Here is a 16,889-nt window from a genome sequence, read left to right as displayed (position 1 = left end):
GCCAATACGCAGCTCAGAAAGGGGAGAGACACTTTGGACCCATGTTTTACCTCTTGCCAGTGGAACAGTAACAGTGGAGGATGTGTCAAGATTAAATTATGGAAGTATGCAAGCTTCCCGAAGCGAAAGCATCAAGGGAAGAAATTAGTTTCAAACTGATAATGTGACTTTTTGATCCATAAAGAAAGAAAACATAAAACAGCAAAAGGCTCATATACCTTGCTGAAAGTTCTTTCTAGATAATATATATTTACAGAACTACAGAATGGGGAAGTTTAACTTTATGTAATAATCAGAAGCACAGAAAATTTTGGAGCTGTAAAATTCCCTGTGTACATTCATCGATAGAACACTGAATCATTATTTTGATACTTTGTTCTTTACTCTCATACCAAAGTTGGATGTATGACTTTCAAAAAAGAAGAAGTAGGAGAAATCCTAGGGATAATAAACAGGGATAAATACTCTTGAGGCGCAACAACAACAACAAACTCCCAAAGAACTGAGACACAGAACTGAGAAAGTTTAAAGGAATGAGATGCATTCTTACCAGGAAGAAAAAAAAAAAAAGAGTTGAGCACATTAGCAAAGCATGGACTGGATAAGCCATGGGCCCACAGCACAGCTACGTCACATAATCACAACTTGCATTTACTCTGAAATTGCCTGTTGGTTTCACTTTGTTGGGAGAATCTCAGAACCTTGACCTCAACCCACAAATCTCATGAAGTCTTCCAACATATTGCGATGCAGGCCTTTGCTTCTAACCCACACTTCCGTTGAATGGCACTTTGCACGTTTCCACCTACACTATACCATTTCAATTTCACAGAGATGTCTGCGGTAGTACAAAGGACATCTACGATCTGCGGAAGGCTCAGAGGCTTGGAAAGGTGAGACGGCTTTCACCCTAGAACACGGAAGCCGACTACTAGCTCAGCACTCTTTCCAACGCACTCGCCCATCTCCTTCGGAAACTATCAAAGGACATTTAATGAGCCCACGTCCTGTCAGTTTCCACTAGGAGCTGAAAGATTCTCTTTGGCAACAAAGGCAGATAGATCCCCTCAAACAAAATATCTGATTCTTTTACATTATGCACTTTGTTAAAGAGACTTTATAGCCTTAGGGACTGAAGTAATCACCGATATTTTCATCATTTTAATGTCTGTTATGCTAATAGCCTGCTAATAGCGGAAAGACTCTTTCCAAATTATCCAACAAGGTGACAGGGATAATTGGTGCTCATTCACTCGAATCACAAACTCCTTCTGTTGCATAAAAAAATCAAACGCTTCTAATAGGGAGATAACCACCCAGTGCAACTGACTGGAAAGGTAAGGGCAGTGTCACATGTGAAATAGGTAGGCACTTGATGAAATATTAATTCACTTTTCTACCAACTTCTTTAATTTATAGATAGAAATAGAGAGACCCTGAGACTACAGTGAAAGAGATATCTAAACCAGAAACCCACCTGACCAAGCCCTTTGAATAAGGTCTTTGAATGGACAAGGTATGTGTCTATTACACAGGAAGTGAGGCTGGCTCGTACTGAGTAAGTCATCAACTTCCTGTGTTTCGTTCTCACCAGACATGGGGTGGAGTGTGTCTCCACCCACTGCACCCCAGACCAAACACAGCATTCAACATAAAACAGGGCCAGTGGGAATTTTCTGTATGATGCAGGGAGCTCAAATCTGGTGCTCTGGGACAAACTAGAGGGATGGGATGAGGCGGGAGGTGGAAGGAAAGTTCAAAAGGAATACGACTTTTGAACTTGATTCATGTTGATGGAAGGAAGAAACAAACACAATATTATAAAGTAATTACCTTCCAATTAAATAAATTTTTTAAAATGTTAAAAAAAAAAAAACCAAACCATGGGCAAAAAGTTCTTCATGAAGCCAACCACTTCCTTTTTTTTTTTCCCCTCTGAGAAAGCTTGCTGAGGAAAAGTATTCTATTATAAAGTTCAACAGAAGACTCAATAGCTATATAATACCTGGTTTCTGATAAATAAATTTCCATGAGAGACTGTATTCACTGGCTGTCCATCACCATTGCCCAGTGTCATTGGACAATGATCAGGACAAAATATAAACGGGAAGTATTTTATTTATTTTTGGCCACACTGCGGCATTCAGGATCTTAGTCTCTCAATCAGGGCTCAAACCCACATCCCCTGCATTGGGAGTGTGGAGTCTTAACCAATGGGCCACCAGGGAGGTCCCGGAAGTACTATACTTTAGAATGCCACACAGGTGAAAAGGAGCCCAAGAATGCAAAGATTATGTCTGTTCTTCCCATGTTTCATAGCCCTGGACAAGCTAGTTCAGAGTGAAGGAGTGAATGAACAGTAAATAAGCTACCTTATATTCATTCTATAATCCAGTGTTCTGACTTCTAGGAGGGAGAAGATAATCTAAACGTTCTATCAGAGCACTGGGCAGAGGGCACAAAACAGTGACTGTGCCTCAGGTTACCGTGAGAACCTGAAGTTTCATACTTGCTTTTTAACAGTTCACATTACAATTCATTACGTTAGAGTCTATGAGACAATACCAGGTAGAACTGGTTTCACGCATCCAAACAAATATAAGGAACCCTAATCTAAAACCTCGCTCTAATCCAGACTTCAACTCACCACCTATTTATCTATCTATCATCTCTTTCTGTCTCTCTATCTACCTACAATCGATGTTTTCACCTATCTATACCTACCTATCAATTGCTAACCTGACAAAATTGAGTTTTCTTCCTCATTTCTATCTCTCTGCCCTACTCTGTGTACTTCCGGGAGTTGAATGGTCAACTGGCGGCTATGGCTTCAGTTTTATAGAATGATCAGAGAACAAGAATTTAGATTCACGACAACATGAGATAATTGCCACTGTTTTGCATTATATAGAAAAATATGTCTTGGACAATATGTCAATGAAGTATGAAAAATCACACAAAACAGATGCACCACAGCATGGAATTTCATTTCCATTTTTATTGGACATATTTACTAAATCACTCACATTGTATCACAACTCATGCATAATTCTGATGAGCTGTTATTTCCTTTCTATCAGCCTTTTAAGTTGATGCACTTTCCTTAAAATGACATTGATAGAATGTCAGTCACCTTTGAAGGCTAGGGACTGAGGCCATGCCCTGCCTTTCAAAAAACCAAGAAATGCTTAATTAAGCGTCTTGGAAACTCTTCTTCATTTCTGCCACAGAGACTGTCTGCTTGGGAAAAGCCCTCACTCCCTTGCAAACCTCATTTCCATTTGAAGAGCACTAGTCCCTAACTGCTCCTGGCCACTCATTCCCAATCGCTATGAAGCCTCTCCCAGATCCAGTCGCAGCAGGAGATCAGCTAATAAGCATTCCCAGAGGGAACCTTCCTGCTCCTTGCCTGCTGGAACTCCACAAGGAAAATAAAATTGGGTTCTGCCTTCCTTTCAAGCCTGGGGACAGCTGAGTTATCATCACCCTGAGGCTTGAGAAAAGGACTTCAAAATGTGGGATGCCTTTTGATTCCATATAAATACTTTCCCAACTAAAGACTTCATTTAATCCAGCAGCTTCTGAGTCATAAGCAAATACCTTCTGACCTACAGACAACTAGTCATTTAATAATGACAGGCCTCTCCCACTCCTGACAGAAGCAGATGGGCTCCGGGGAGAATTTCTTCTCCCTGATATTGTGGAGGACAAAAAAAAAAAAAAAAAAAAAAAGGCTGACAAATGGCAAAAATTAACTGAAGCATTTTTCACTCTATTATTCATGATGTTTATAAAGGCTGAAATATCTTGCAATTCATGAACTTGGCGATTTTAGTAGCCCTTATGGCTCTTACACTAAAGACAACTTAAAAAGGAAAAATTACACACACGTCCATTTAAATTAATATTTTCATTTGGCCACCTCACTGATAAGTAAGAGCTGATTTGTGAAAGATGGCACCTTTTTCCATGCCACAAATCAAAAGAATAGTTCTACCTAAAGGGCCATCTTTACATATTTTGCTGTAGGAATAAAGGTACTAAGTGATATTTCATTTAAAAGGTTGTGATATCAACAAGGATCTACTGTACAGCACAAGGAACTCTACTCTGTAGAGATCTGTAATAACCTAAATGGGAAAAGAATCTGGATATATGTGTATGGATAACTGAATCACTTAGCTGTACACTTGAAACTTAACACAACTTTGTATTTAATACATCAACTATGATCCAATATAAAATAAAAACAATTTAAAAAAGGTTTGCACTTTAATTTTCAAAATGAGTGAAGCATTGCTCATTTCTTCTTTTATACCCTCCTCTACAGTTTCATTACTAAAATCTAATAACGCAGAAGGCTGTTGTTGCTTAGCTGTGCTGTGCTCAGTTGCTCAGTTGCGCCTGACTCTTTGCAACCCCATGGACTGTAACCTGCCAGGCTCCTGTCCTGGGGATTCTCCAGGCAAGTATACTGGAGTGGACTGCACGCCTTCCTCCAGGGGATCTTTTCAACTCAGGGATCGAACCCAGGGCTCCCACACTGCATGCAGATCCTTTACCCTCCGAGCCACCAGGGAAGCCCAGACTTGCTGAGGGTGGGGATGAAATGTAGACATCTCATCTTCAGCGTGCATGTGCACATGCTGAGTCTCTTCAGTCATGTCTGACTGTCTGTGGGCCTACGGACAGTAGCCTGCCAGGTTCCTCTGTCTACGGAATTCTCCAGGCAAGAATACTGGAGTGTGCCACCATGCCCTTTTCCAGGGGATCTTCCCAACCCAGGGATCGAACTGCATCTTCCGTGTTCCCTGCATTACAGGTGGATTCTTTACCACTACTGCCACCTGGGAAGCCCTCATCCTCAGCATGAGAGTCTAAAGCCAAAGGCTGTCACTTCAAGGATAATTTCCAGTGATGTAAGGCTGCCGGAAAATGATGAGTCCTTTTATCAGCGCGTCCAGAGAGTTGCTGGCATAGAACATGAATCCAAAACTAACAACAATGTAGATCTGCAAATTTACGGATTCAAATTCACAGAAAATTGGAAGCCTGAATTGAAAGCATCTTAAATGATACACGCTAGGCTTAAAAGCTTCCTGACTTGTGTAAATGTGGATGATAGGTGGACCACTTCTGGAGAGTCACTACCAGGTAAACAGCTTATTCTCATCCTGGCTAAGGTTAAAAATATAGAAGACAGTTATTTTAGATTAATCAGGAGAAAAATTTGTATCTTCAGGGAATGACATTAAGGAGATTCTGAGGAGACAAAGGCAAAATCTCTAAATTATCTTGAACAGTTTCAGTAAGAGAATTTACAGTTAAAACAAAGAAAGAATTAATTATGTGCAGACCAAAGCAGATAACAAATCCTTGGATAGAAAAACAGCAGGCAGAACTTTACTGTGGTAGCTTTTGTTTATTTGCTTTAGCTGAAAAACAATTCGGTATTACTTAAGAAATTCTACTTTTCTAAACCATATGCTTTAAATACCAAATATAATGATAACTCCAACATTTTTATTAATGATATCTCTTGGAAGCTTAAAAAAACATGTCTTAGTAACATCAGACCAAAACTAAAAATAGGAGAAAAATGTTTTGCTTTTTTTTTTAATTTGGGGAGAACATGGTAACAGTTATGTCAGCTCAACAGAAGTAATCAACCCTGAAGACAGCATAATATTTGATTCTCACCACAAAATCCATAAATCTATAACTCCAGTCAATGAAGAAAAAAATCTTACCATGTGGAAAAATTTCTAATAAGTGGCTTATAATTTATTTATAATAAATAAAATCTATTTATTAAAAGACTTTTACTTACAAATATTTTAGCTTCAAAGATTAAAGGATTTGCTTTCTGTTATATCCAAGTCTTGTTTTTAGGAAAATAACTTTTGTCTCTGATTTCCTTGTACTCATACCCCTAGGAGTGATTCACAGGATTCTTGGGGAGTAAATGAATTTAATGGGACAGAATCTGGCAAGGCAGCAAGAAATGACTTGGTTATTTCCTGTGATATGTGGCTGCTACTCTCAAGAATTTCAGCTCATTAACCTTTACTCTATAACCTTACTGGGCAGATATAGGAAATCAGACCACAGAAAGTTAAGCAGGGAGCAAAAGGTAAGATAACCAACAGAAAGCACAGGTTTGTAAAATTCTGTACATTAACCAGAGAGGAAGGTGGTTTACTCCTGGCTTATTTTCTTAAAAGATCATGGTTTAGAACTAGTGTATCCCCAGGTAGCTCAGTGGTAAAGAATCAGCCTCCCAATGAAGGGGACTCGAGTTCGATCTCTGGGTTGGGAAGACCCCCTGGAGTAGGAAATGGCAACCCACTTCAGTATTCCTGCCCGGAAAACTCCATGAGGTGGGCTACACTCCACGGGGTCACAAAGAGTCAGACATGACGGAGCATACGGGCACACACACCATCCAGTCAGTATGGCAGCCACAAGCCAGATGTGGCCGGTGCAGCCTTAGTTCATTTATTAAAATAAAAACTCCATTTTCTCAGCTGCATTGGGCACATTTCAAGCTACCCATGAGGCTAGTGGCCACTGTTTAGCTGGAACAGATATAGAGCATGTCATCAGAGAAAGTGCTATTCGATGGTGCTGATGTGGAGGCTGGGAGGAAGGAAATGGACAGAGTACAAAGAGGGGCCTCAGTTACCACAGGAACAAGACCAGGGAGTGGGCACAGTCATTTTGCTATCTTTGAGTAAGAATTTCTTTTACAGCATGAAAATATTCAAATGCCCATCCTAAAGGTGTAGTCTTTTGTGTGTTTGTTTTTCGCTAAATGTGCGGGGTTTTGACTATGCCAGAGGTGCAGATTGCTTTACATATCATCACCTTATTTAACCTTCATCAACAGTATGAAGTAAGCAATATAATAATCCCAGCTTACAGATATTAAGTGAGGCTTAGAGAGAGCAAGACCCTGATTCTGGGAAAGACTGAGGGCAGGAGAAGGGCACAACAGAAGATGAGATATTTGGAGGGCATCGCTGACTTGATGGACCTGAGTCTGAGTGAATTCCAAGAGATGGTGAAGGATAGGGAAGCCTGGCATGCGTGCTGCATCCATGGGGTTGCAAAGAGTCAGACACGACTGAGGGACTGAAAATAAGAACTAGCAAGGGACAAACCCAAAGTCACATAGCTAGTGCCTGGCCTGGATTTCAAGCATGCTTATCCCTCCTAAGCCAGAGCTCTTGGGGGTCCAGAAGGACCTCCATTTGAGATGGAGGCAGAGAAAGGATGCTCCAGATACCACTATACATACTACCAACTGTACAAGGGGGGCCACAGCCAGGTGGGTGGGTTGTTCTTTCTCCTTTTGGCATAATACCCCTGTGATGTTGAGCCTGAGAACTTTCTATTTACATTGCCACAGTATCCTTTTCTAATTCTACTCTTGTTCCTACTCCTCACACCCATCCATCTCTGAGCTTTCCAAGTCCAGTCACTTCTGTTTCCCATGACAGCTTACGAGAGAGCCCTGAACCAGTTCAACCAGAATGGAGTGGTCACCAAACAGTGTATCTGATTTCCCAATATTCCATCACACATGCAAGTACATATTCTGAACCCAATGGCTTCAATGTACCAAAGGAGAGCTTAGAAAATGAGAGTGTATCATTTATTATATACTAATGATTTTTTAAATAGATCTTTTAAGTTGTGCTAATGGTGGATGTCCAAACAACTTAGGTGGAAGATGTGCATGACCTCGTGTTCTGAGGGTCTTACAGGAGAGCACCTGTCATAGAGGCCAAGGAGGAGTGCTCATGCACGGGCGCCTTACCTCCGAGGTGAGCCATCATCGTGGGGCTGGATGATGACCACCTTCACAGTCACCGAGGTCCGGAGAAGGTCGATCATCTGCTCATGGGTCAGTGTGGCCACGGCCACCTTGCAGATCTCCACGAGGCGGCTACCCTGGCGAAGGCCGGCCTTCCACGCAAAACCAAAAGGTTCCACGTCCGCCACAATTCCCTCGAAGTTCACGTGGAAGCCCAGCTGGCCCAGCCCGTTCCTCCTCAGGGTCATTTCCACCGTCTCGCAGCCTCTCGTCACAATCTAAGGGGGAAGGGGACGATGAGAGGCAGGGCTATGGGGGGCACCAAGGCCCTGCCCTCCAGCCACCCCAGTGACAAGAAAACAAGAGGGACACGGTTCAATCTAAACTTTATCGTAATTATCCTTGGCATCAGCCGCAGAGAAATAGCACAAGTGAAATGATGGTTTCATTCTTCAAAGCCAAATCGGATACAGGTGTCCTGCTTTTTCCTAGAAGCCGATGACCCAGAGCTTCTCAGAGCCTGAGAGCTTAAGATGGGCTCTCACTTTTCCCTCTCCTTGCGGCATCACCTGACTTGGCGCTCAAGTATCTAAATTCCATTGTTTCAAATAGACTGAAGCAACTGAAAAAACGTGAAGCCTGTCACCCATCAAAGCAATAAAGCCTAATAGACAATTATCTTTTTTTTTTTTTTTGCCCAACTGTGCAGCTTGCAGGATCCTACTTTTCAACCAAGGGTCGAACCCAGGACCCCAGCAGTCATAGCACCAAGTCCTAACCACTATATGCCAGGAAATTCCTTACTAGGCAATGTAATTCAACTTATAAAATGGCCTTATAAAGTGGTGCATCAGCTATGAAAAACAGTAGGGCAGTTCCCCAAAAATATAAAATAGAATTACTACGTGACTCAGCAATTCTACTTCTGGGTATAAATCCAAAAGAACTGAAAGTAGGGTCTCAAAGAGGTATGTATACACACATGTGCTTAGCAGTGTTATTTACAATAATCAAAATGTGGAAGTGACTCAAGTGCCTGTGGATGGAAGAATGGATACATAAAGTGTGGCATATACAAACAGTGGAAAAAAAAATGGCCCAGTGCCTTTCCAAGCTGACACTTAGTGACCTGCCCCCCAGGATGGGCAGCAGCAGGAAGTCCAACTGTTAGGAAACCAGAAGTGTTCTCTGTAGCAACCTGTGGACATCCTAGTCTAAACCCTGGGACCCTCTCTCCTGGGACTGCCTCCCCGTGCTTGCCCGGGTGGTGAGGACCATTCAGATCAAACGTGGGCCAGGCAGCCAGCCTCCTTACTGTCTCTGGACAAGGACAGCATGCAGAAAGGCACTCCTGCAGGAAGCATCTCACTGCTGCTGCTACTGCTAAGCCGCTTCAGTCGTGTCCGACTCTGTGCGACCCCGTAGACAGCAGCTCACCAGGCTCCCCCGTCCCTGGGATTCTCCAGGCAAGAACACTGGAGTGGGCTGCCATTTCCTTCTCCAATGCATGAAAGTGAAAAGTCAAAGTGAAGTCGCTCAGTCGTGCCCGACTCTTGGCGACCCCATGGACTGCAGCCTACTAGGCTTCTCCGTCCATGGGATTTTCCAGGCAAGAGTATTGGAGTGGGTTGCCATTGCCTTCTCCAAGCATCTCACTAGGTACACCGAAGCACCAATAATTAGTTAATGCCACCCTCAAAAATTCTTACTGAGAATAGCCCACATGAATGGAAAGAGAAACATGGGGTCATTGAAGATATAATTTGATGACATATTGTCATTGTTGTTTAGTGGCTAAGTTGTGTTGGACTATTTGCAACCCCACAGACTGTAGCCTGCCAGGCTCCTTTCTCCGTGGGACTTCCCAGGCAAGAATACTGCAGTGGGTAGCCATTTCTTTCTCCAGGGGATCTTCCCAACCTAGGGATCGAACTTGTGTCCCTTGCATTGGCAGGCAGATATCTCACCACTGAGCCACCAAAGCAGCTCTCTGATGACCACAGCATCACTTACTTGTGGGTAATTTAAAACCGGGAGGTATCATATCCGTATCCCCCAAAGCACAGAGCTCAGGTGTGAAGTTTCCGTTTTAAAAATAAATTCTCTGTGAAACAGGCTCTGAATATACAGATTCCTATTTAATAAGACCTATAGAGCCGTGGGACCCAGACTGGCGCAGTGTTGTCACCCGTGTGGCTGATGTTGCCACGGTTACCACCCCGGTGCTCACACTGCCGATCAGTTTCTCGTAGGTGCAGTGACAGTCTGGGGCTCAGGAAAATGGGGAAAGGGATTGTCGGTCTTAGTGGTGACGTTTTGAAAGACTGAAGTTTCCAAAGCTATGAACTGAAGTAATTCAGAATTGTTGCACAAGTACTTTTATAATATATACAACTCGAATACATTTTTCTTTCACTTCTTTTTTCAGCTTTGTTTCAACTAAGCTCGCGGACCAAAAGATCACAGAGGACATGGGGCCGGCCTTCTTTCCAATAGGAACATAACTCTCAGCTGAAATTTAGCATCCATATCAGCTAGAAGAGTGAAAGGCCAAGCTTTTCCTGAGTCCTACGTGTCGTCTCTTCCTCTTATTTCTTCCAACCACCCACCACGTCCCCTACTTTTTGCAGTTTCGTTCTCCCTTCTGTTCCTTGCTCCTTAACGTTTACAAAGGCGATCATGCTCTCCACTGACTTGGAGTTCCTCACATAATTACATGATCAATAATCACATGGTGGCCTCCTACCTATGTACCTGGGACTGGCTACATAATCTGTGAAATCTGGTACAAAATAAAAATGTATGGCCCCTTTGACAAAACTTTCTGAGTTTCAAGATGGCAATAGCAGAGCATTCAACCAAGCCTGGGCTCTTTGGAGAGTGACCGGCCCTTCTTGTCCCTTTAGGCAGGAGTTCTCATTTCCCACCTGTGTCTTTACCTGCGTAACAGGCACTTCTGTTTTCACCACTAGAAAATGCAGAGTTCACCACCTGTCCCACAGTGCCCCCTCCTAATCTCTCTGCTATGACAGCTTCCTCCTCTTCCTTTCCGTTTCTCTGTCTCCTGCCTGGCACCAGCCTTATGTTCTAAGCCCCCAGTGGTCTTTGGGTTGGTTTACTTCTACCATCTCCCATTATAAGCCATCCTATCCTAGATACAGCTTATTGCATTGGCCAAAAAGTGCATTCAGGTTTTTCTGCAATATCTAACGGGAAAACCCAAAGGAACTTTTTGGTTAACTCAATATTTCCTCAAATACATTCCAGCTATCAGGCAGCTTAGTCACACAGTCTAGAAAGATGGTACAATGGGGTCCTTGGAATAGTGAACGTATCAGACCCTCTGAGACGTGCATTTTGCTGGTTGGTGAAGGGACATGTGTTTGTGTTCTATTTTCCAGAGTACAGGTTATAATAACTCAGTGGGTCTCTGAAAAAGAAGTATTTCCAGGATTACTGAAAGCACGTGTCCTGAGACTCACCAGATAATTCAATTCTCCAGATACATAAACTGATCACACACTTAATCATCCCCAAATCACATCATGGTTTGTGCACATACGCCCTCAATACTGCTGAACACTCTGAGGCCCTTCCTGTAAAGAGTGCCTGCAAATAACAACGTTATTTCTCCAAAGCCAGCAGACACCACCTTGATTGCATTGTCTCTTCTGTGTGGTCTGGATTAACAAAAAATTTGTATTTGGTGGCAGGAAAGGGGGCAGGAAATGGGTATAATTTCTCCTTTTTCTCATGATCCATAACTGACTAAATCTTTTCTAATGAATCAGATACACATCCCCTTGGGGGAAGATTTACACATGAAAAATTCTTTTGTCAAATCATATTTTGTTCTTTTATTTGATTTATCCTTTTAATTCTATTGTATGTACTCAAACTAAAATCTGTATCTTCCTTGTTATACTAAGAATTATAAATACAACTGCTAAATACCATGGACATCACTGAAGGGTTTTGCTTTGTACTGCAAATAACAATCTCTTTCATGACTTTTTCTTTTCAATCTTTCTAACTTACTAGGTAATTCTATAAAACCTCTGCAAGAAACTGGCTGCAAGATTAATAACATAGTTAATCCGGCAGATGAAACAGAAATACAGCATAAAAACGCACAGAGTGGAAGGGGCAAATAGGGCTCACTCTGACCATCAATATGGTCAGCGGTGATGCTATGCCTGTTAACCTCCTCCTGGTAAGATACTGTCATGCAAGTCTCTACACACACACAACCTCTAGTCAGTTCTCCTGTCCTTCCTTCAACCACTATAAAAATAAGGCCCAATGTTCCCTTTGGAAAGCTGGCTTCACTTTCATTTCTGATCAACTGCTAATGGATGCTTCTCCACCATTCATGGATTCAGTAACCGCTCACAAGGACAGTGTTTAAAATCAGCTCCACCCATGAGGAAAAGTACTTCATTCCCCAGGTAACACATCTGGGGTGGAACTTCCGCAGCGGAAGCTATGAATAGGAAGTGGAAGGCCTAAGGGCGGTGGAAAAACAAAACCTGTACTTACGCCCAGGCGCTGGACAATCTCCCTGATGTCTTCAGCACAGCTGTCCACTGAGGACAGAAGGATGCATTCTCCTCGCTCATAAAACACCTTGATACTCACTAACCCGGATGTCCACCCAATGACATCCCTGCAGGAACAGTTGAAGACCACGTTCTTGGACTCCTCCTCAATCAGCATTATGAACTCGTTGGAAACCCCAAGGAGACACTCGATGTCCGCAGACTGGCCGAAGTCTCTCGCCACGACGTGCCACGTGATGGCCCCCACGCTGAACAGGTGGGCATCCTTCCTGGGCTTCACCTTCTCCTTCTTCTTGGCGCCCAGAGTGATGAAGCTGAATTTCGCGGAGGTGTCCACGGTGGCAGTTGTGACAAAGTTCTCCGCCAGGTCCTTCAAGTACTCCTGCCTCGTCCGAGTGGCCATTGCTCGAAACTTCTCCGATTTGTGGGCTGCGTTTTCTGCGTTGATGACTTTGGCTAAAAGGAAGTCCCGAAATACTGCCGACTTGGGGAAAGTGACACCTTTGGGAATTGGTGGGCCAAATGGTGGCACATCCTTCGACCTAGAAACTCCAACGCTGAGGGAGGAAACAGAGAAACAAATTGAACTGCGATGCCATAATAGTTACCTTCAGAAGTGTACCTGCTGAGCACACCTTCAACTGAAGCCATCTACTTCACCGCCTCTTCTTTCCCACACCTCCGGATATCAAGTTTTTCTTTGTTTTTAAGCAAAACTTCCAAATTTAGTAGGTGCAGGGGAGGGGAGCTATAGGCTGAGTAGCCTCCCTTCAAAATTTGTATGCTGAAGGCCAAAACCCCAGTAACTGGGAAAGTGGCTCTGTTTGGAGGCTGGGTCTTTTCTTTGAAGAGATAGTTAAGTCAAAATGAGATCATGACAGAGGGCCCTAATCCAATCTAACAAGTGTCCTTATAAAATGAAACATGAACACACAGAAAGACAACCAGAGATGCAGACACACAGAACAGAGACCACGTGAACACACAGGAGGAAGACGCCCATCTGCAAGGCAAGAGAGAGGCCTCAGGGAGAACCAAACCCGCCAACACCGTGACGCTGGACTTCCAGCCTCCAGAACTGCGAGAAATAAATGTCTGCTGTATAAACTACCAGTTCTTTGGTTTGCACCATGACTGTGCGAGCTAACTAAGGCAGGGGCGATGGGTGCGCAGCCAGGTTGGTGCTCTTTCGATTCTGTGGCTGGTCACCACTGAGAGGCAGTGACCCTCCAACAGCTGACAGTGAGATCTGCCCTGCTGGTGCGCCACTGGGCACAGGGACCATCCTTACAGAGCCAAAATTTCTGAATGTCCCTTTTCTTTAAGGAAATGCTCACTTGATTTTGGAAGTCTAAATGAGGATTTTATGGAAACAACCTTTTACGATATTTCAAACATAGAGTGACAGCAATCATTTTAATATGGCAAAACCAATAATGTTCCCCTGTATCAGACAGAAGCTTTCACTGCCTCAAATCTGTTTTGGAATAAGAGTGAATTAATAAATTAGCAGATGAAAGACTGGAGTGAGTGAATGAATGAACCCTCCAGTATCTACTCCCCAACTACTGAGCAGCGTCTGCCGACCGAGAAGGAGAGCCAACCCCACATCTGCCCAGGCTGATATTTTCTGTGTTGAGATAAATAAAGGAAGTCATCTATGCTTCACTTTCTTCACTGTAGAAAACCCTGGAAGAAGTGAGTTAAGAAATGAAAGCAGGTGTGAAATCTTCTGGGATGTAGCGGGTGAGACTCTAAATAGATCAAAGTCCCCAGGGATCTCCCACCTTTGCTGCTACCTGCACACCCTGTAACAGAGTTAATTGTTTCTGGGAAAATGAGCTGTAAGACAGAAGACAGTCTGGGCGGGAACTCAGCTAGTATGAAAGGACAGGGAAGGACTGCCTGTCTTTGGGACAGACAAGCAAACTCTGCCGTGTGTGTGTATGTTCACTCATGTTCAACTCTTTGTGACCCAGTGGACTGTAGCCCACCAGGCTCCTCTGTCCAGGGGATTTTCCAGGCAAGAATACTGGAGTGGGTTGCCGTTTCCTCCTCCAGGGGGTCTTCCCGACCCAGGGATTGAACCCATGTCTCCTGCATTGGCAGGCAGGTTCTTTACCACTGAGCCACATGGGAAGCCCATGAATGTTTACGAGCCACTTTTAAAACCCTGAAGCATTCTGCTGCTTTACACTTGAACCTCATTAGTAAATGATAACTTAGCAATAACGTGTGTTTTCTCAAAAGGCAATGACCCTGTCTTTGAACCATTTGTATACACTGTCTTTCACCACAGAAAACATAATGCAAGCCGCTTTGTTTATAAGCAAGATCTATATCAAAGGCACCCCCAGTAATCTAATTAAATCCAGAAAGCTCTAAAGAAATAAAAATGAAAAGGTATTACTTATCTTTTAAGATTTTTTTGTGCTAATCAACCACCTCATGATAGAAGAATAAACTAAAAATAGAAAGCAATTAAAAATACCCAATTTGACCTAAAAATAGCAGCAGATAAAATAACACCAAATACAAGAACGCCCTAGGCTCATGTTTCCAATCCATTAGGGAAGTTCATTTAAGATGATTCTTCATAATTACCATTCATGGGGGAGATCCCAGAAGAATAAGCCAAATGAGCATGTTTGCACTAACGTTATTGGATTTAGGCATATTATCCCTGGTGGCTTAGACGGTAAAGAATCCGTGTGCAGTGCAGGAGACATAGGTTCAATCCCTGGGTCGGGAAGATCCCCTAGAGGAGAGCATGGCTACCCACTCCAGTATTCTTGCCTGGAGAGTCCCCATGGACAGCGGAGCCTGGCGGGCTACAGTCCATGGGGTCACAAAGAATTGGACATGACTGAGCAACTAAGCACATATCCTTTATACAGGCTAGATGTCTTTTTTTTTCAAATATCACTTCTTTAAAAAAAAACTAACTGAAATCTGAGCATTCATTCTTCTCAACTACACACTGAAGTCAATACTGTTACCCTTAGTTTCCAGAGAAGGAAGTGAATGGCCCCCAAAATAAGGACTTCCCTAAAGCTCAGATGGCAAAGAATCTGCCTGCAATGCAGGAGACCTGGGTTTGATCCCTGGGTCGGGAAGATCCCCTGGAGAAGAAAATGGCAACCCACTCCAGTGCTCTTGCCTGGAGAATCCCATGGACAGAGGAGCCTGGTGAGCTACAGTCCACGGGGTTGCAAAGAGTCGGGCACGACTGAGCAACTGACACACAAAAATAAGCTAAGCTCTAAACATGGCAGGAGATCTGGACCCTCACTCAGGTCAGAGACCCACTCTTCCAACAGCACCCTACTAGACGGCCGCTTCCCAGAGAAGGGCAGGGCTGGAGGAAAGGCAGGCCCCACCAGACTGGCCTGTGATTCTTGGGTGCCTGGCTGGCCTTTTGAAAGCACCAAAGCATCAGACGCCCGTCCTGAGAGCCCCACAAGTGTGAGTGTTTCCAAGACCTTGGACAAGAAGAGATACTGCGCCATCACCATATGTTTCATTCAGGGAAGCGCTGACGAGGCCGCATCATCCACCTCTGGGGCTGCTATCCACCGAGCGATGGCGCTGGCAGGGCTGGATGATGCTGAATGCTTAGGAAAGGTGTCACCTACGCTCATGAACTGCTGGGAATGTCACTGTTTCAAAATGGGAAGAAGGTACTTACAGAAAGTACCTGAATGATAACCATGAGAAATGTAATTAGGGAGAAAAAAAAATATCAAAGGATAATTAGGGGCTGAGAAAGAATAATTGGACAACAAAGATATTTTGGGAAAAGAGGACCTGTTGGAACAACTCTGGGAGCACGGAGCGCCAGGGGCGGCTGACTCACCTGTAGCATACGTTTTCCGTACATGGATTATGCACTTTGACGATGACGAAGACGTGTTGAAAGTGGGACCGGATGCTTTTTGGAGTAAAAGGAAGTGCTCCAGGCTCTTGGAAGACAATGGTCACGATGTCATTTCCTATATGCCTTTTCCTCAGGAGCTGCGGTCAGGGAAGTGAACACACACACACACAGTTACAGACAAGGTTTTCTGTAAAAACAAGATATGTAAGTATATACAATGCACTCAGCTTTCAATTTCAAGGGGTTTGTTTTAGAGAAGCAGAGATGTTCTTAGGAAGTTCAGCTTCCTCGATGTGGCCGCGCTTCCAAGACTGATGAAGAGAAAAGCCTCAATACTTAAGTTCATCTTTTACTTTAAAATGTGACTGTCATTTTCCCTCCTTTTCATCTTTATCATTTTTTTTTTAACCCTGAAATAATAGCCCATTTACAGCCAAAATCGCTCTAAGGAGATTTGTGGCTTAAGCTCTGCAACTTAATGGCAGGAGATGGCATGGCATCCAAGGGAAGGTACAGTGGTTCCAAGTCGTCCACTTAGTGCCTCAGGGGCGTAGTTGTGTCCGTGCTTCCACAGACACGTGCATGTCTGCGACAAAAATACAGACGGCTGGGGGCTTCCCTGGTGGCTCCGTGC

General features: G+C 43.6%; 1 protein-coding gene across 6 annotated transcripts in view; it reads right to left on the bottom strand.

The window, feature by feature from the left end:
- The window catches only part of SIPA1L2 (signal induced proliferation associated 1 like 2), a 242,677-nt gene that overhangs the window by 54,240 nt on the left and 171,548 nt on the right, over positions 1–16,889 (bottom strand). For all 6 annotated transcript variants that reach the window (XM_018042332.1, XM_018042336.1, XM_018042333.1 and 3 more), the window contains exons 8-10: positions 16,235–16,392; positions 12,359–12,935; positions 7,823–8,097 (exon numbers count right to left, since the gene is read on the bottom strand). In XM_018042332.1, the coding sequence (XP_017897821.1) occupies positions 7,823–8,097; positions 12,359–12,935; positions 16,235–16,392 (1,010 nt within the window). The remainder of the gene's footprint in view (positions 1–7,822; positions 8,098–12,358; positions 12,936–16,234; positions 16,393–16,889) is intronic.

The sequence above is a fragment of the Capra hircus genome, chromosome 28, assembly GCF_001704415.2.
Source record: "Capra hircus breed San Clemente chromosome 28, ASM170441v1, whole genome shotgun sequence".
NCBI lineage: Eukaryota > Metazoa > Chordata > Mammalia > Artiodactyla > Bovidae > Capra > Capra hircus.
The sequence above is the reverse complement of the archived record's forward strand: the minus strand, read 5'-3'. Positions and strand labels throughout refer to the sequence as shown.